Source organism: Solea senegalensis, linkage group LG5 (genome assembly GCF_019176455.1).
Source record: "Solea senegalensis isolate Sse05_10M linkage group LG5, IFAPA_SoseM_1, whole genome shotgun sequence".
NCBI classification, from domain to species: Eukaryota; Metazoa; Chordata; class Actinopteri; order Pleuronectiformes; family Soleidae; genus Solea; species Solea senegalensis.
Window position 1 is genome coordinate 14,096,704 of NC_058025.1, and position 19,573 is coordinate 14,116,276.

Here is a 19,573-nt window from a genome sequence, read left to right on the forward strand (position 1 = left end):
TGATGCAGAAAGCAGGTAAAACAAAAGTGCAAATGACTATGAGTTTGTCTTAGTAGCCTGATTTATTAGCATATTATATCATTATTATTACATTCCTTTTCAGAAGAAACTTGGCATTGATGCAAGCATGAGTGCACACTGGCAAAACATAAAAAAACAGTGCACATGGAATTATGATGCCTTTCCTCATGTGAAAAAAATAGAATAAAGGGCATTGACACTCTGAAAGTCTGAAATTGAAACTAAAATGTAATCTTTGTTCATTTTCATCTTGGCCAAGGAGGTTGTTTTTATGATTCTGGAGAATGCTGACACTGTGGGAAACTGTGTCACACAGAGTACTTTCTTTAGCTAATGTTATTTTTAATTAAAGGACGTTCGCCAGCCCATCGCAGGGCCACACACATAAAGACAAACAACTATTCACTCTCACATTCACACCGATGGTCAATTTAGAGTGACTAATTTACCTAATCCCCATATTACATGATTTTGGGCTGTGGGAGGAAGCCGGAGAACCCAGAGAAAACCCCCCCACACACACAAGGACATGCAAACTCCATGCAGAAAGGCCCTTGTTCCAACTGGGGTCTTCTTGCTGCAAAGGCAAGAGTACTAACCACTACACCAACCAAACTATTTCTGTAATATTGTCCTGTTTGCATTTCGACCTCTAATTTATAGGATGTTTTTACTTATTGATACTGTGAAGCATTTCCCCGACTTCATTCTTATTTAATTTCTTATTTTATATAAGCTTTCCTGAGTCAGCGGTGGTCACTTTGGAAATCTTTGCCTGGATGACCCCAGTGTCAGCTCGTCATTCTCATCCATGACCCAGGGAGGCATCTCACCACCCATTCTCCATAGCACTCCAAACCACAGCTCCACTGAAAGGCCTAGAAAGAAGATCAACAAAGAGTATGCTTGCTTCTCAAAGGTAGATCCGCAGAGAATATGTGATTGCTGTGGAGGAAAAACTCAAAAAGTGTCCTTTGGCTATGTACCCCCATTACAAGGATCACATGAGTCAGGAGGTAAGAGGATTATTAAACGTTGAGAATGGAGAGAACACTGAATGAATCCTGAATGGATGGCCTCTTCTGTTCTCTCCAGTTATTTGATAAGGTGGCATCTGTTTTGGATCCAGCGATGTGTGTAAACAGCACGTCTTTAGTTCATACTCCTACAGCAGACCATAATGAGGAAGATGAGACAAACTGTACAGAGATAAGAAAGGAAGATGTGAACGGAGAAAAACAAAAGACAGATGCCTGAATTGATATAATCTAATTACTTTTTTTTGTTGATGTCCAAAGCCCAAAACCCGTACAGACTACAATTAAATGGAGACAAAAATGACATGACATGTAAAAGATCAAGAAAGCTACAAGAGTCAGAATGAACGCACTGAGCAAAAATGAGGGAATGACATTAGCCACCAAACTTTTCAACAAACCCTCGTTTGTCCAGCTTTAGACAAGAACAAATATAATGTCAAAACAATGTTAAAACAGACATGTTTGACTCCTTTAGGGTGAAGAGAGGTGTGAAACTAAATCCGCCTCACAGGGAGGTTTTCACAGTGGCCTTCCACATTCTTCTTCACCAACTTTCCTCATTCAAGTGAAGAATGACAACAGTCAATTCTTATCCCAGCCATAAACAGAAAGGTTAGCCTTTAGACCAAATGTAGATTAAAGATGGATGTTTTATATTTGATTACTGCTCATGAGAAATGTGGTTTTTGAAAGTGAACATGTGAGGAGCTTCCAAACATGGAGAACATGAACCTGAGGCCTACCAGGAAAAAGGCAAGACACTATGTATTTGAATTAAAGGCGGGTTCTTTTAAAAACATTTAAATACAGGGGATGATGTTTGATGACCACATTGTGTGTGTGTGTGTGTGTGTGTGTGTGTGTAAACAGAATTTAAACACAGGAAATGGTGGGCAAACAGTATGTGTACACACACACACACTGTTACTGTTTCCGTCTAAGGTCTGTCAAAACAAGGTATGGATAAAGATATCAATGTGCTACAACATTTTAAAAATTACAGTTACCAGTGTTTAAGGTTGTTGCTGATTTATTTTAATACGACTCAAAACATCCTTTTCCTTTTTTTTAATAAACATGACTTCATTGGAGATTTCTGTAAAAATCCTTTTCACGTCCTACTTCATTTCGGTGAGTCTCCTGTAAGACAAGAAAAAGCAATTAAATTAATTCTAAAGATATAAAATTACAGATTATGATCAATCAATAACATGCAGACCCTTCTGCGTCTGTGAGCAGCTACAGAGCACATTTAACAAGAAGACCCCATCGCTGCAATTGATTTCAGTTGCCTTATTATAACATCGTCCTGGCACCGTGTGTGTTATGACATTTGTTGTGGTACGGTGCAGTTGACGAAGCGATCAGTCCAACATAATGGGTGTCTGCTTTATCGCCGTTTTTTTATCGATTAACTGTCAGTATTTGACTTCTTGTGTGAGTGTCACCCAGCTTTAACTTTACATTAGCAGAGGTCACCAAGGTGTCATGAGAAAAAACACATGAACGACTATCTGTGAGAACAGGTTTAAAAGTATCTTCTCATACCACTTTGTTATTCCTACTAATCGTGTACTGACATGTGCTTACAACCAATGTATCACACAGTGTTCATGGTTATGTGATAAACCTTGGAAGTAAAAAGTATCAGCAATATTAAAAACTCACTGGAACGAGGAGCCAGCCCCCGGGTCTGTTGTGTCGTGCCAGTGTCAGATGTTTGGGTTGGAGGTCAGAAGGGAGTGGACGGGTGACCTGCGGCCCAGTGAGAGGAACTGCAGGAAGGATGTCGCAGGACCTGATGCAACGCAGCCTGGATAAACCATCATCTCCAAGTTAGAGGAATTAATTAATACGGAAATTGTCAAAATACAGTTTGTTGGACTTACTGGCTCTATGGAACAAATGTATTATTATTCATTTAAGAGTGAGTAAACCAAATGCAGAGATTCTCCTCTTCACACATTATACAAGTTAGAAAATTGTGGCCGAGCCTGAAAACAGTTTCTCTCCAGTGTTTTCCGTTCAGGATTTATGTATAAAAATATGGCTCAATAATGCACCGCAGCCATAGTGAGCATAACTCTTTCTTAAATGCTGTTGCAATATAAAAACCCTCACTAGATAGCTGAGAAGTCTTTGTATCGCAAATGCGTCTTGCCTGGATACAAAAACAAGCAGACAATTCATGGAGATGATTCATAAAGATGAAATTAAGTACAGAAAGAAGAATAGAAGACACCTGCTGTGAGGTTACAGGTACCTGTGGCAAGCGGTTTTAACATTTAATTAGTAGATATTCACAACTGATATCTGCAGTCATTCTTAAAAAATACTATGTCATTTTGACTGGTAAACTGAATTGCAGATATCTGAAAATGTAGCTTTGACTAATGATGTCACAAATATCTACAATAATAAAATGTCGTCATGGATATATCTGTAATGGTAATTCCAGATAGTCAAACTTGGCTATGACGAGGTTTGCCATAGGTACCACTGATGTGCCTGTGTGTGTGTGTCTCCTGAGAAGTTTTTCTTTTTTTTTTTTTTACATTCAGGCATGGATAAAAATGTCTATGTATGTAAAATGTATAATTTGTCAGGGGAGATAGTTTTTTCACACATACTTTAAAATACTGAATATTCATTTTCCTGTTCGGTTAGTCTTATAATTATTGGTGGTGTAATCTTACTTCATGTCACATGAGAAGAGTAAAATAGCTCAATCCATTTGGGGAAAGGACATTGTTTTGTTGTTCAAAGGGAACTCACACTTACTGATGGTTTCCTTGTTGATCCTATTCCCATCCAGTTCTGCTTTCCTAAGGAAATGCGTCTCGCTGTACACGGCACATAGACAGACAGACAGAAATTACATCACAGTGCACTGTCTGCAGCACTTAGCAGTACTTTTGAGTGTTGCATGAGGAGGCAAAAGGTCACAGGGGTAGATGGTGTAACTGAGTCAATACCTCGCAGCATTTAAACAAACAGATCATTCAATGAGATGTTTGATTCTGGAAACTCTCCCTACCGGTCACTGGTTTTTCTTCTTAACCTGGAGCACCCTTTAAGTTCTACAGCCTTGTCAGCGCTGCTGTGACTGCAGGGAGACAATAAAATATAAAGTGAGACAGTACACAAGACCACAGGTCCATAACATGAAACACTGTATGAGCGTGCATGTTGCTTTTGTGGTACATTACAGTGAAACAGTGTGGTCAATGAAAGCATATAGCTTCCCTTCTCCTCGCCAACAGTGACTTCCTGCTCACTGGATCACATGATTTTCAGATGTGATTTAAGCTGGCCTAAGAACAAAGTTAATCCCTGCAGTGTGTAGGAACAGAACTAGACATACAATGAAGTCCTGTGCACTCTCTCTGGTGCAGACCTCCTCCTGTGGAGGCTGGTACCAGTGTTGCTGTTATCGGTGTGTGGTCTGTGGTTCTCAGAAAGAACAGCTTGCAGCTCCTTGACGAGAGACCTGAGCTCTTGGGTGAGGCTCGCCTACAGAAAGACAATGTTATTGCAGTAGTTGATTGAATTAGAGGGAATTTTAACAGACAAACCTAAATATTCTGTCAATATATTTAGTCAACAAATACAAACTCATTGGCCACTTTATTAGGTACATGTGTTAAACTGCTCATTGATACAAATATCTAATCAGCCTATCACATGGCAGCAACTCAATACAGTTAGCCAAGCAGACACGGTCAAGACGACCTGCTAAAGTTCAAACAGAAAATCGGAATGAGGAAAAAAGGGGGATTTAAGTAGCTTTGAACGTGGCATGGCTCTTGGTTGCCAAACAGGCCGGTGTGAATATTTCAGAAACTGACAATCTAGAGAAAATATCTAGTGAGAAGCATTTCTCTGGGGGAAAATACCTCGTTGATGCCGGAGGTCAGAAAAGAATGGCAAGACTGTTTTGAGCTAATAGCAAGGCAACAGTATAACACGTCAAACCTCAAAGCAGATGGGGGCGACAGGAGCTGAAGACCACACAGGGTGCCACTCCTGCTACTTTATTAGATGTCCTGTGTACCTAATAAAGTGGCCAGTAATTTTATAATAATGGTATGACACAATAACAATAAAACTAACCAGTGTGCCATTCTGTATTGAAAAAATCTCGCTCTGGTTTCTCTTCTTACCACAGGAATGCAATGATGAGTGTGTTTCTGATTAAAAGGACTGAGCAGATGTGCTGAGCTTGTGTCTGCGCTTCCAAATAAACAATAATTCACAGATGCACTTGATGGGCTGGAACCGTAGGAGATAAGCCAGATGTGTGGAGTATTTGACCGCACCTTAATCTGAGTGTTGGAGGTGTGCTGGGAAGAGGGTGAAGCAATGAGTGCTGATGAATTCAGGAAATCCAGATCTGGTGGAGGTACTTTAAGTGCTGTGTGCAGAGTCTGACCTTGGAGCTCCTACAGAAAAGAAAAATAAGAATTTTATATATCGTCTTTTAGAAGACACTCAGTTCTCCTTAAAAATAAAAGTCACTGAGTTAATTTGACTAGAAATATACAGTATTTCTATCAAACGTGAGAGAAGATTAGCATGTAGCATCTAAATTAAATATGGGTATATTTTTACATACAGCGGGTGGAAAAAGCTTTACCTTCAGGTCGAGGGCATGTTGGAGTTTGAGACGATAAAACTCCTGCTCCTGCAGCTGGATGAAATCTTGGCAGTCTGCAAAGCTTTCTGATATCTACAGGAAGATAAAACACGATAGTGATTGAGATGAACAGAAGAAGAAATAAATTGACTTCAATAATATGCCTGTACACGGGTCATGGCTATTGGAGAAGTGAAAGATTCTCTGCAGAGGATATAGATCGGCTCAAGCAGTAGGTGGAGGTGCACGAAGAGAATAAATGCAGATAAAAAAAAAAGTCAGAGCTGAAAAAGGAATGGTTTACGGAACTTTAAAGACATGTTCCCGAGTCAGGTTTGATGTAAAGAACAAACATCAGAAGTTGAGGGTGATGAGATGGGAGCGTAGCCTCATGATACATGTGTGTGTCTGTACACTTCTTGTGCACAGGAGGGGGCTGCAGGTTCGGCAGCCAACCCCCCTGTGCTAATGGGACGAGGTTTTTGTTGGTCAATGGCACAGTGGCTTTCTGCTGCATCAAAAATAGCAATGTGCTGACAATGTGCCCAACTACACCTCATTTTAAAACCAATACACCGTTGGGTGCACTTGCTAAGTGCATTTGCTACCTACAGGACGTGGGCACTAGGTGTGAAAATGTCATCTGGGTCAGTCGAAAACTTGCAATGCACCAGATGTGAGAAAGAGCCCTGTAAGTTTCAGCCTGAAAAAAGCTTGATTTTGTTTCCATAAATTCAAGCATAAGTAAGTGTCACCTTTTGAAGGATTGCCTCCAGTTTGCCGATCCGTTCCCGTAATTGTTGGTCTTTGGAGTGAAGGGCCTCCAGCTCATCTGCAAGCTGTTTCTTCTCCTCCCGGACAAAGGTGAGCTCCCGGAGCTGACGATGGTGCTCCAGGTTTTGGTACTGTTTCTCCTGGACAATGACAACCACACAACATGAAGCACATCATTCAAATATGTATTCATATTTATTGTTTTGTGGGGATAAGCACAGTATTTGGAGGGTGAAAACTGAATATTATTCTTAATAAAGTAAATCAAAAGAGCTGCTCTACTTTACTTTACAGGTACTGAAATTGCTTTTTTTCCACCATAGAATGTTAGTGAGTAGAAACACAGAGATCCCAATGGTGTGAATGGGTAACCAAATGATTTTTAATGTGACTGACGGGAGTGACAAGGAGAATAAAAGAAATGATAAACTAAAAACTTTAGTCAAATTACTTGAAAAAAAGATTTACTTTTAACTGGACTGGAGGGAAACCAGTGAATGATATACAGTGATATGGGAACATTGTGCTACACCTGGTACAGCTTGTCCATGGTGTCCTCTAGATGTTGGATTTTGCCCTGTAGAGTGTCAACCTGCTCTCTTCTGGCAGTGATCTCTTTCTGCATGTTCATGGCAACTTGGAGGCCTAAAGAGCAGACAGAGACAGACAGAAGGCAGAAAAAACAATGCACGTTAGATACCAAGAACATGATGATGATATCTTAATGATGTAAAGCGGTGTTGTCTATGTTCTGTTATTGTTGCTGATTATGTTTTACATTTGTTGTGGCTTAATGTTTTGAAATGCCATGTTGTTACTGCTCATGATGTTTCAAACTTGGGAATAGGTTTTGTTTTCAAAGTGTGTTTTTATTAAAAAGTTAAAGTAACTTAAATATATAGGAATGTCTGCTACATTCAAACCATTGTCAAAGGAGTTCAAAAAACGCTGATCAAACTTAATACCTATACAACACTCTCTGTGTTTCTCAGTGTAGCAGAGTTTTGTTTTTGTGCTGCCCAGTGACATTTTTGTGCAACACACAGTGACGGATTTTATGTCACAAATGAGAGAGAGAAGGTAGAAGCAAACTGTGACGCTAGTAAAGCAGCGAACGATTGGAATAAGGAACTAGATTCCCACGAACTCTGCAGGCTAGGGACGCAAGCAGATGATACACATTGGAGTTTTAAGATGTTGTCCTCTGCTTCATTGTGGACAGACTTCGTAAGCATTCAAAGATTTCATTATGTTCCACTGTTTTCGCTCTTAATTGATCACAGTCTGGACACAAATGAGGGGAATTTTTTTGGATGTTTCTTAGTGCAATAGGTCTTTTAATTAAGTCTCTGTTTGAATAATCACACAGATCTAACCGTGTCCATCTGCTCCTTCCAGTGTCCTCAAGGTACTCCTGACCTGGTCCAGCTCATCACACGTGGTCCTTAGCTGACCGTGAAGCCTCAGCACCACACCTTCCTGCTCGTCGTTCTTACAGCTGTGGAACCGTTGCAGCTCCTCATGCTCCTCTGAAATCATGCCCACAACAACACATACATTATATCCACCGGGAGACACACACTTTAACACATAACCAAACATGTGCAGCAATGGAAGGGCTTGGTTGACAGTGTAAACATACCAAACACAGCTCGTTGTTTTTCTAACCCAGCAGGACAAGAAGATCATTTGATTTGGTGGAAAAAAAATGTGAGACCTGAACTCTTTCTAGAACCAAGGAGGAAGGGAGCTGTATTTCAGTGCCCAGTTACACTCATCTGCTGTTCACAGGTAACAGAAATCCTTGACATTGTGCATAAAGGTGAAGGTCAGTATGTATACAGTACAGTCATATTATGTGAAGTTTAATAAACACATAAGTATTTGATAATATCCAGAGGGACTAACAAACACAACAGTGGTCTTTTCTTCTTTGTATAACATTTTGAAAGAAACAGCTTAACCCTTAGAACACAAAGCATTTCAGCTGCTTTTTTTTCCCATTACTATGCTAAAAACGTACAGTATTAGAATATTATAATTAGAATTATATCCTTTTTTCAGCACAACCTAGGCAATCTGATGAAAAAAAAAAATCACCAACTATATAAACACACCTGAGCAAAAAGTAATTAAAATGTTTAAAATCGGATTGAATTTGTAAAATTTGGAAAATATGTCACAGTTCAAAGAAAAGAAAAACTGTCTATTTTGTGACCTCTGCACAATTATTGCTGCTTTATATCACAAGTAAAATTTGAAAGCTTAAATATGTAACCTATAAACACCTAACTAACACAGACTTAGTTAGAAATGTGGATGGAGTTTTGGAATTGGACAAACATTTTGGTCAATGTTTTTGTCTACTTATTGGTTTGAATTTAAATTAAGGAAATTCAGTTCTACCTCTCTATCTACACCATGGTTTGGGTTGTATGATAGATAGATATTGTGTGCTGTGACATACATTATTGAAGCTCAACTAGTCACTCACTAGTAAGACTGAGTAACCGTTTGTGCTGTTTTTCCAGCTGGGTGGCGAGCTGCTCTTTCTCCAGAGTCTCCACCTGGACACGCTGCCTTTGCTCAGCCACAGACGCTTGTAGCTGCCGCTTCTCATGCTCTGCAGTAGCCACGTCTGACCTGCTTTGATCCAACTCAGCCTGATCAGCAAATTGACACAGGAGGGTGGAGACATATGAATAAATAAAGTCAGTTGGCAATGACATGGAGAAGCCTGTGAGGTATAGAGAAAAAGTAGAGTGTGGTTCCTGACCCTGATATGTTGAATCTCCAGCTTGTTCTGGTTTAGCTGGTTGCTGAGGAGACTATTCTGCTGATGAAGGTTGTCGATGGTGTGGCTGTGCTGCAACACCATCTGAGCGCCACTCTCCATCTGCAACCGTAGACCGTCTATCAGCTTTTCTCTGTCATCCAGCTTCAACCTAAGCATCTCTCCTTCTCCCTGCAAAGTGTGGCACTGAGAACGATGCTGTAAAAATCAGTTTAGCTTCATTACAATTGGCCATAAGGCAGTTTGTGGGCGGTGGTTTATCACAGTATAATATAAATGGTATGTTTCAGAACTCTGTGACAGTGATGCATGGCTTCTTACCTGCTGAGCTTCTTGCTGCCTAAGCTGAAGTTCATCATCTTTTTCCCGCAGGTGTTCCTGGGTTTTCCTCACCTCCTGGGTCCTTGCATCCAGCAGAGCCTGTAAGCAATTTTTCTCCTCTTCACCTCTGCAAAGCTGCTCCTTGGCCTCCACCAGCCATCCTCTCAGGGCCTTTACCTCCACCTGGAGCTCACACTGCTGCTTTTTACTGCAAGTCTGGAGGATAAAGCAGGAGGCACAGTGGGTGGGCTATTTCTTTAAAGGCCAGAAAACTGTGAATGTTTTGACATTGTGTGGAAATATTATCACATAGGTGGGAGAAAAATGGCTTGATACATCATTTTGATCGGTCATTCTGACTGACCGATCATGGCACCTTTATCAGACAGGGAAGTTTCAACTTGTTCTGCATGTTCACGGGTTAACAGGAACTTGACCTGCTCACTTGATTTATGTGTCTTTATTACCTAAACCAAAAACATTATGTTTTGGATTTTAGCAAGATTATGCAAAAATTACAGCAACAATGTTCTTAAAACTTGGTGGGAGTTTGAAACTAGGTGTGATTTAGAACCGATGGATACAAGAATACATTTTTCTCTTTCTCTAAAATTGCAAGATAGGGAGTTGTTGTGTGTGTTGGCAGAGGTATGCACTCTCTGAGCACAAGAGAGACACAAGAAATGTGTCTCTCTTCATTTTCTACCAGTACCAACAAGGTGCAGCATTTGGTCATTACTTTCACACGACTAGCAGAAAAAAATGAAACAAACCTTACAACAGCCAAATGAAGAAGCTGACCCTAAACTGCAGCCCTGAACTGTGAGCATTTATGAAAGGCCATTGGATCGTATCTTATTCTGTCAGATTACGCAAAACTTGGCCCATGTCACTCTTGTCCTATGGTTGCCATGTACTTAAAACTGACAGTACAATGTTTTATACTACAGGACAAAAACGTCTTACATAAACATTTTTCTAATGAGAGTCTTTTTCTATCCTGGAACAAAACCTTGAAGGTACTTAAATGATCATGGCAGCCATGTCATCTCAAGGGCGTACAAACTTCATGCTCATTTCAGCCGCTCAGTGCTTTGCCTCTATGCCAATCCATGCACGTCATATGACATAAGCTCATGTGCAAATGCTATATTAAATCTTACAGAAACAAACTGTGTTGCCTCTTTGACTTAATACAGCTGATTACCACCACAGGTGCAATTCCGAATACATTAAATGTGTCAACTTAACACTTGAAAAGAGACAAATCGCTTGTATGTGTTCATGTGTTTTGCAGCACCTTCAGCTGTCCAAGCTGGAACTGAAGCTCCTCAAACTGTTGCAAAGTTTGCTCTCTCTCTCTTTGGGCTTCCACCAGCTGAGACTGAACCTGAAGGAGTTGCTGCTCCAAACAATGAACCTATGTATATCAAAAATGACATTCACAAACCAAATTTAAAAAAAAAAAAATATATATATATATATATATATATATATATATTTTTTTTTTAAATATATATATATATATATATATATATATACATATATACATATATGTTCTTTCTTACATTAAAATCTTTGACACACTTTCATCTGTGTTCCTACATCACATACATTCAGCCTGTTTGTGTTAACTCCACAAGACAGTTATGTTTGTGTCTAGTAATGTAGATAAAAATAGCTGGTTAATATTAACATTTAGCAGCCTTGGTGCCTCATTGTTTACATTACTGCTCATAATATTATTGTACAGTTTTTCTTACCTTATCTTTATAGTTGGAAAGAGCTGACTCAAGTTCACTGACCTGGCACTGGTTCAGTGATGTCTGTCTTTCTGCAAGTTTTCTAGGCACAAACAGGATATTTTTTGTTTTTCAAACATTCATACACTGATTCAGATAATCATCATTGTCTGGTAATAAAAGAATAAATCTTAGACTGCAAACCTCCTCAAGTAAAACAGGCCTGAAATGTTTTAGGAGCAATACTTACCTAAGCAGCTCCAATTTGACACCCACGCTGAAACTGTCGTAGTTTGATGAGCTCAGTTTGTCAGACAACAGTGCCATCTCCTGGCACAGACTCGCAATCAATTCTTTCATTCTAAGAGAAAGCAACACAGACAGTTGTTAGCAACACAACTGAAGAAGAACACAATCATCACCTCTGCTAAGGAGGTTATGTATTTGGCTGGCTTTCTGTGAGCAGCTTGTGGGATGGGGGACTGTAAGACCATGATGCCTTGGCAGAGCTTTGCTGTTTGAGTGCTTTCTCTATTTTGATGTGGAAGAAGTAAGCAGCAGTGCTATGTGTGGCACCAATAGCAAAAATGGAGCTAGACTGGCAACCTATATCAAAGGTCAATGACTATAAAAATGTAAAAAAAAAAAGAAAGAAAAGGTTAAAATGCACTTTATACATTACAAAGTGAGAGAAATAATGTCCAAATCCCTTTGTGTGTTATATAAACAGTCAAAGACTGAAAGATATGTATACTCCAATCATATAATGACAAGGAAAAGCAGCAATTCCTTAAATTTAAACTGGAAATAAATTATCAATCTTATTATTGTAAATGTTGAGTCATTTTGTCAGTTCATGAAATGATTAATCATTGTACCTCTGCATTTAATTACCTTTGCTTTTGCTCATTTACACTGCAATCATCAGTCTCTAGATGTCCCATTGTCTGCAATAAATCAGATGAAAAGCTACATTAGACAAGTCTAAAGTACATTGATCATGATCAGTAACTGGCATCTAGTATTTACCAAAAGGATCCTCTCTTGTATCTGATCTCGCTCATTGTTGAGGTCCTCAGTTAACGTAGCGTCTGAGGATGGCAGTCTTAAATGAGTGGCGGTGTTCTGACTGGTGTCGGAGACATTTCCATATTGTTTCTTGTCAGATAACATGGAAGAGTATGTCTCCTTCATTAACTGTTCCAGCGTCTCTACTTTCCTGCTAAGCAACAACGTCTCATCCTCTGTCTCCTGCAGTTTCTGGTCCGTGGCCCTTTTGATGTTCTGGAGCTCTTCTAACATGTGCAGCATCTGCTCCATCTGATCAACATGTTTCCTTGAATCTCTCAATCTACAAAATAAAAGATTAGTCGGGTTGTGGATATTTTACATGTGTTCTTTATTGAAGTAAATGTATTATTATTATGTTTACCTGAGGTCAGACATGACAACCTTGTCCATTTGGACTTGATGCAGCTTAGTCTGCAGGTTCTCTATGGCTTTGTCCAAACTGATCGTCTCTTGTTCAGGTTGATCGTGTGTCTATTTTGAAAAAAAAAAAGAAGCATTCTGTCATTAACACAAAATCAAACTGAGAGGTTTTATGGCTGAAATATAAGCATATCCTTGCTTACTTGTAAGTCAGGCAAGTGTTGACAACAGTCATCTATTGCATTATCTAACTCATCCTTTCGAGGAGCACTGGTTTGCCTTTGAAACACATTCTTTTTTGAAAGGTCCAGACCACAGTCCTGAGGCTGATTAGTAAAATCCTCCAGTGTGTCATCTATCAACAGAACAGATGAAGTTTAAAATATGCACTGTGTATGTTGTCAGCATTAAGGGTTGGTGAAATAGGTTTTACGTTAAACATAAACATTATTCTCATCTGTCCGTCTTTGTGCTGCTACATTAACAGCATTGTAGAACTTTCTAGCAGGCAAAGCTATTTGTCTTTCATTCTATTTATTTGTTCATTGTTGTAATTGGTATCAAAGCACCGTTGCCTTTAAAGTGCCTTTAAGGTGCATTGTCAAAGCCATGTTTTGTTATATACTGCCTTCGTATACAGCTTTGTAAATCTATCTATCATCAGAACCTGTACGACTTGTCGGTTTTACAACCTAACTTCTAACTAACAAGATGCTGTCTAACTGCTAACTGACGTCTGCTTAACTGTGTATGTGGAATAAACCTTCAGAAAGACAGTCGAGTTGTGCCCGCCGTACTTGTTCTGGTCACCCTTTCCAGAAGGGAGCATTGAGCTGGAAAGACCAGCCAGCAGAAATCTGGACAAGCATGTTAGATGAGACCACTTGTACTCACAGACTTTAAACCTGTAGTTGTGACAGCTTTGTCCAGGTGAGCTGCTGATGTCATATGTGCATCCAAACCTCTCCAAGGCTAATTTGGTTGCATTTTCCACTTCTTCTTGAAGCCTTTGGGTTTCCTTAGTTCGCCTACCAAGTTCCTCACTGCCAAGACATATTAAAAATGTTATTATGCTTATTTGGGGGTTTGTGATCAAATGGGTACTCTGGAGATATGCTGGTTTGATAGCACTTTGAGGACAGGGGCTCCAGTCAGAGAGCAGGATACAGAGAGGTCATCCAAATGTAGTTTAATGATTACACATGGGACATACAGGTAGATCAGTGGATATATGTATGTCCAATGAGTAATCCACACTTTCTATCTATCAATTTAAATAACAAATGTTTTTGGTAACTGAACGTTTAGGGAAATATCTAATTGCCATTTCAATATGATTTGGGATATACTTTATCCAGTTTTTGTTCATTATCCACGATGTTAATAGATTTGAACTTGTGACATTGTTACAAACAATATTTTACTATTACATACAATAATTATGTCATCCACTAATGGCACAAATGATGTTCTTCTACACTTGAAAATGATTAATTTTGCAGCCCTAGTCTTCACATCAAGAACATTGGTAAGCAACGTTACCTCAGTTCATCCAGTGTCATGCTGTTGAATCTCAGCAGAGGAGAGGTGTCGTGAGGCTCTGTAAAGTTAAACAGATCAAATGTAGACAGAACATGAACCTGCTTAGCCGGGGAGAAAAATAATACGTACACCTGAAGTTAAATTGGCTTACCAGTCGCTCCTGCAGCTGCTGCTTGTGTTAGTTTGTCGTGCTTAGATAACGAATCAAACTTTAAAATGGGAGCATCATTAATACCTGCCATTGCAGCAGGGAATGCCCAAGTTCCTGGGCTCGGGGAGCTGAATCCTCGATAACATCTGAATTCACTTCAACAACGATGCCATTTGTGAAACAAGTACAGTCAAAAAACGAGCTAAGCTTTACAAAACAGCAAGCGACCAAAGTGTCATCACCATGGAAACAGCCTGAAGCTAATTGCTAGTATTCTGCCGTTAATAAATAGATGCATTTTTAGGGCAACGTTTGGACAAAATTGCCAGACTGGCGCCGTTCGTTGTAAAACAAATGCTTTTATATGCGAATATACTGAATTTACGGAAAAGGTAGCGTTAGCGCCGAAACTTTTGTTTCCTGGTCTCTTCTTCTTCTGTTGGATTTAGTTGGCGGTTTGCAACTAGGCATGACTATTACCGCCACCTACTGGACTGAAGCCGGGATTTTGACTAGTAATAAAAACATTACTAGTAGTAATGTATTACTACTACTACTACTACTATGTTCCCTCGTTGAGTCGATATACTATATTTTTCCTCCCTTCCTTACCTTTTTATACGTAATGCAGTCTACTAGTATGTGTTTTATGGATTTCGGTGTAATGCAGCTGGTCTCCAGAGGGCGTTTCCCATAGTGCATGACGGTTAATGTAGTGTACAATAGAGTTAACGGTTGTTTGATTATCCAGGGCGGACCCCCTTGTTTTTCAGCCGGGAAGATATAGTTTTTTTTTAGCATCCCCACTTCTAGTCATACTCATCGACTAGAATTAAATTGAAACATGGAGAACTGAGAAGTGAAAATAATTTGCAGCGCTCTATTTTGTCCTGCACGTCCGCTGCTGCCCGACAAGGTTTGTTGATTTACGTTAGCAGGCTAGCTATGATAGCCAGCATCGATTTGTTTTGATCAATCCTCCAGCTTTTGGTCATTCTGCCCGATTTTTTACAGCTGGATTAATTATGAAGATTATATATGTGGCTAAAAATTTCACCAAATCTGAAATGTGTTTCAGTTTCCTCTGCCATGAGTGATTAGTTGACCCACATTCTGTTTTTCAGCATACATGCATAGATACCGTGTTGTCAACATTATATTGGATGGTGTTTATGTTAAACTGTGTTTTTTCATCATATTTACTCAAATGCTCTTTATCATTATATATATATATATTATAATTTATATTTGTTGTCGAGAATGAGTTCTCAGGGGGGCGTGGTTTGGAGGTGATCTAACTAAACGTGACACCCAGTGGGCGTATTTAGAAGACCATATTTATAAGGCAGGGACGCAGTATTTCTTATGGATTATACCCTGGATTGCTGTGTGTAACCATTGAAATATGTTGTTTTTCAGGATGAGGGACCATCAAGCTATTGACAGCTTGCTCTTGAAAGAGCTGAAGTCATGTTGTGCAAAAGAGTACAACTTTGCACCCAGAGTGACAGGGCTGAAACTGATGGAGTCTGCATCTACAGAGGTAACCCACTGACCCACTTTTCCATTTTTGTCTGTCTTAAGGTTTGCTTTAAAAATGTGTGCTATATCCACTTGCTGATATGAGATCATTTAAGCAATGCTCCATTTTCAGAACCATGGTGGAGTATCTGCAAAATGCAGAGACAACAAAGTGGAGGAACTGTGGGGCCTGACCAGCTTCTTTGGATACAGCGCCCAAACTTTTGTCCAAGCAGTCAGTTTGCTTGACAGATTCCTCGCCATTATGAAGGTTAGACTGTAACAATATATTTAAGTGTTAAATTGCTTTTTGTTATTGCTTTGCCTTGTAAACCTTGAGTGCAACTACGCATGCTGTGTATCACGTTCCCATCACCAATGTGACAACAACGTTGCTTGACCTTGAATCATGAGGCATTGAGTCACACTTATCACTGCTGTGTTTATTGTGGTAGGTGCAGCCCAAACATTTGCCCTGTATTGGAGTCTGCTGTCTTCACATTGCTTCCAAAATGGTCGAGCAAGAGAGCAATGTCTCACCCATGCATGAACTTATTCGCATCAGCCAAAGCAAGTTCACGGTGTCAGACCTGTGTCGTATGGAGAAGATCATCTCAGAGAAGCTCCGTGTGGAGACCAAAGCAGTGACAGCCTTCACCTTTCTTCACCTCTACTACTCAGCCTTCACATCCCTGTCGGCTGGAAGGTAATATTCACTTACTACTTTGTTGTTATTGCTTATGCATTATTTCAGTTTGCCTGGAGTTGGTCAAATAGATTCTGCTTCAGAGGGTTTGTACTGGAGGATCACTTAAGGATTCCCCCTATATTTTAAGGGAGGAGATTCCAAGCATTGGGAGACTGGAAGCCCAGCTAAAAGCCTGTTTATGCCGGCTTGTTTTCTCGAAAGCAAAAGTAAGACTCGCTCCCCGATGATACATTTCTTCGCATAGAAGCATTCCCTTTGTGCCTCGATGCTTATTAGTCAACTGTTTCCTTTCACAGCCATCTGTGCTGGCACTCTCGCTCATTGCTCAGGAGTTTGAAGTCCTGCGACCCATCACCCCACTGAAGATTGTCCAGCAATTCCAAAGACATCTGAAGGTAGAAGAGGTGTACGGCTGTTAGGATATGTAGGATACTAAAAGCTCTGGAAATATAGGATAAAGAAAAAAGTAAAACCTGATATGATCTGTAAACCTAGAATATGAGGTAATGTTTTATTAAACACAGGCAACATGGTTTAAAGAGACCAGTATGTGAGTAAGCTGCACATATTTGCCATGCAGTTGGAGCATTATGTTTGTTAAATTGTTGGTAACAGCTAAGTGGAAAATGCATGTAACACAAATGTCTTATTAATAGCTACGCAGTATGAAAGAGGTAAAAGTCTGTACTGGACCAACGTTGGTGTTGGAAGGAATAAAAATCTGATTCAGAAAACTTAATTTATCCCAGAGGGGCAATTCAAGGGCAATGTGCAGAACATTGAGGGACACAAAAAGGACACAGAAGAAAAGTGCAGTGGAACAGTCCACATAGTACACAACATACATATACATACATCATTACACTGAGGCTTGTGTATCAAAGCTCAGTGACGAGAGAGCCCAGGGAATTCAGTGATATTAGTATTAGTATTGTTTCGGACAATAAAGTGGTATCAAGTAGGACTTCATTGAAAAATAAATTTGAGTTTGAACAAATTTATAATGACCTGTCATTCTTTTTAATAAATTCACACACATAAACCCTCCCCACGCCGCCGTCACCACCCTAGTACTCCAGAAATGTCACTGTTTTCATTACTGTTTTAACAATTTTAATGATGACAAACAGCACTCAGTAGAATAGGATGGAGTAACCACTCCCTGAACGGGAAATCACTGACAACAGAAGGAGGCTCCAACAGCTTTTAACTAAAATTAAATATTTAAATTAATCTCTAAAGGATCTGTTGTAAAATGTACTCTTTCAAACAGATTTTACAAGATTTTAATATTTTTGATAAATAACCATCAAGACATTTTATGTTTCTCTAGGCTTGGGTGTTCACAATTATCAGATTTCATGATTTTAGAATTTGAGTCTCATATGTGTTTGATATCGCTCTTCTTGTTTACTTCTCTGGTTGTAGCATTTATAAGATGTCTCTGTTTTCTATCAGAAATATTTGGGTTTAGGTTATGTAATGTGGCATGTCAGTTGCCTGACCACATGCACACGTCGTCTGTGATCAACAGCAACACTTTATTGATTACGGCATATCTTGGGACTGTTTAAATCTGCTTCTTCTCAAATGTTTTCTGTTTGTTGTCTCCATAGATCAATGACAGTGAGTTGCACCACTGGAAAGAACTTGTTGCCGAGTGCATGAGTGAGTACCATTCAAGCGAATGTAACAAACCAGACAACAAAAAGCTGGTTTGGATTGTGTCGAGGAGAACGGCCCAGAATCTGCAGGCCAATCACTTCAGTGTGCCTGGTCTGCCAACTATTCCTGAGGGAGGCTGGGATGAGAGTGAATGGTAAATAGTGCAGTTTTTTCTTTATATTGTCTCCAACTTTTCACAATTAGGGAAAGGTTCTAATTGCAGGTCTAATTTTGTTTTCGGTTTCTTGTTATCAGAATATCAAAGATATTTAATACTAATATAGTCAAGATTAAAATGAACAGGGTGGTCAGTGTGTGTATTTACTCTGTACGTGTATGTGTGATTGAGTCTGATTGTCCTCTTCCTCTTGTAGTGAGGACTCCTGCGGGGACATGAGCTGTGGAGAAGACAGCCCCTGTGGCTCTCCAGGAAGTGATGGCGAAGGAGCCTTCTTCCCCTCCAACTTTCCCAAATGTAGAAAATGAGTCCTTAGTGTGCAGTAGTGCTGGTGTGTGATGTGTTTGTTGCTGCCTTCAAATGTGGTTGTGTGTACCTGGTCTAAAAGAATGCTCAATGACATTGAACAACATCATAGCTCTGAATTTTCACGATATGTGACATGATTGTCACCAGTTTTCATAATGGCAGAGGCCATGAAAGGTCTTTGTTTTATTGGATTTTCTGTTTAAAGGAAAATATTGTACTATTATAGTCATATTGATTTTTTTCCACAATTTTTCCTCTGTGGCTATTAGACATTGCCTTCTAGCCGGTAGTCTCACGACTTAACCACCTGAATACGAAGCACGCACACCTTCCCACAACATGACCACAAGCTCACAGATTCTATTCGAAGGCAGCTCATGACCTGAATCGTTGCTGATGTCAAGTTGTTACTTTCATTTGTCATATATGAAATATGTGTGGAAGGTTGTCTAGATTTAGTTGAATTTCTTTTGTTTGTTTGTTTGTTTTTATGAAAGAGCGTATCCAAATAATGCAAAATGGAAATGTGCAATATCTTGGCAGCTTAATGTCAACACATCTTAAGTTTGTTTGTGTCCAGACTCGACACATTCTGGGAAAAAAGTGAAGCACAAAGAGGAAAGATGTCATTCATGACCGTTAAATACTAGCTTTCACACTAGCACATCACCAGTCATTTTTTTTAAAAAAAACGTCTTTTATACTCACTGCCAATATACATACTATAACATAATCTGAA

General features: G+C 39.5%; 2 protein-coding genes across 6 annotated transcripts; one reads left to right on the forward strand and one right to left on the reverse strand.

Annotated features, from left to right (window-relative positions):
• Positions 1–596: 596 nt before the first annotated feature.
• LOC122769810 (coiled-coil domain-containing protein 158-like) lies at positions 597–14,885 on the reverse strand. 5 transcript variants are annotated; one of them, XM_044026658.1, is made up of 23 exons: positions 14,453–14,885; positions 14,302–14,359; positions 13,654–13,802; positions 12,963–13,114; positions 12,761–12,870; positions 12,358–12,679; positions 12,223–12,275; positions 11,579–11,689; positions 11,392–11,431; positions 10,887–11,006; positions 9,587–9,802; positions 9,248–9,463; positions 8,966–9,134; positions 7,848–8,000; positions 7,004–7,116; positions 6,453–6,611; positions 5,698–5,790; positions 5,381–5,503; positions 4,426–4,574; positions 4,099–4,167; positions 3,837–3,904; positions 2,730–2,874; positions 597–2,201 (listed from the first exon to the last, which is right to left on the reverse strand). In XM_044026658.1, exons 1-22 carry the CDS (start codon positions 14,541–14,543, stop codon positions 2,774–2,776), a joined length of 2,835 nt encoding a protein of 944 aa, XP_043882593.1. In that variant the 5' UTR covers positions 14,544–14,885; the 3' UTR covers positions 597–2,201; positions 2,730–2,773. The 5 variants fall into 5 exon arrangements, with proteins under 5 accessions (XP_043882593.1, XP_043882592.1, XP_043882590.1 ...); XM_044026657.1 differs by having other exon boundaries at positions 9,248–9,436; positions 11,350–11,431; XM_044026655.1 differs by having other exon boundaries at positions 11,350–11,431.
• Positions 14,886–15,161: 276 nt separating this feature from the next.
• LOC122769578 (cyclin-G2-like) lies at positions 15,162–19,514 on the forward strand. Its single transcript, XM_044026212.1, has 8 exons — positions 15,162–15,368; positions 15,872–15,995; positions 16,107–16,244; positions 16,429–16,679; positions 16,810–16,888; positions 16,979–17,077; positions 18,299–18,501; positions 18,722–19,514. The coding sequence occupies exons 2-8, from the start codon at positions 15,873–15,875 to the stop codon at positions 18,831–18,833; spliced, it is 1,005 nt and encodes a 334-aa protein (XP_043882147.1). The 5' UTR covers positions 15,162–15,368; position 15,872; the 3' UTR covers positions 18,834–19,514.
• Positions 19,515–19,573: the final 59 nt, after the last annotated feature.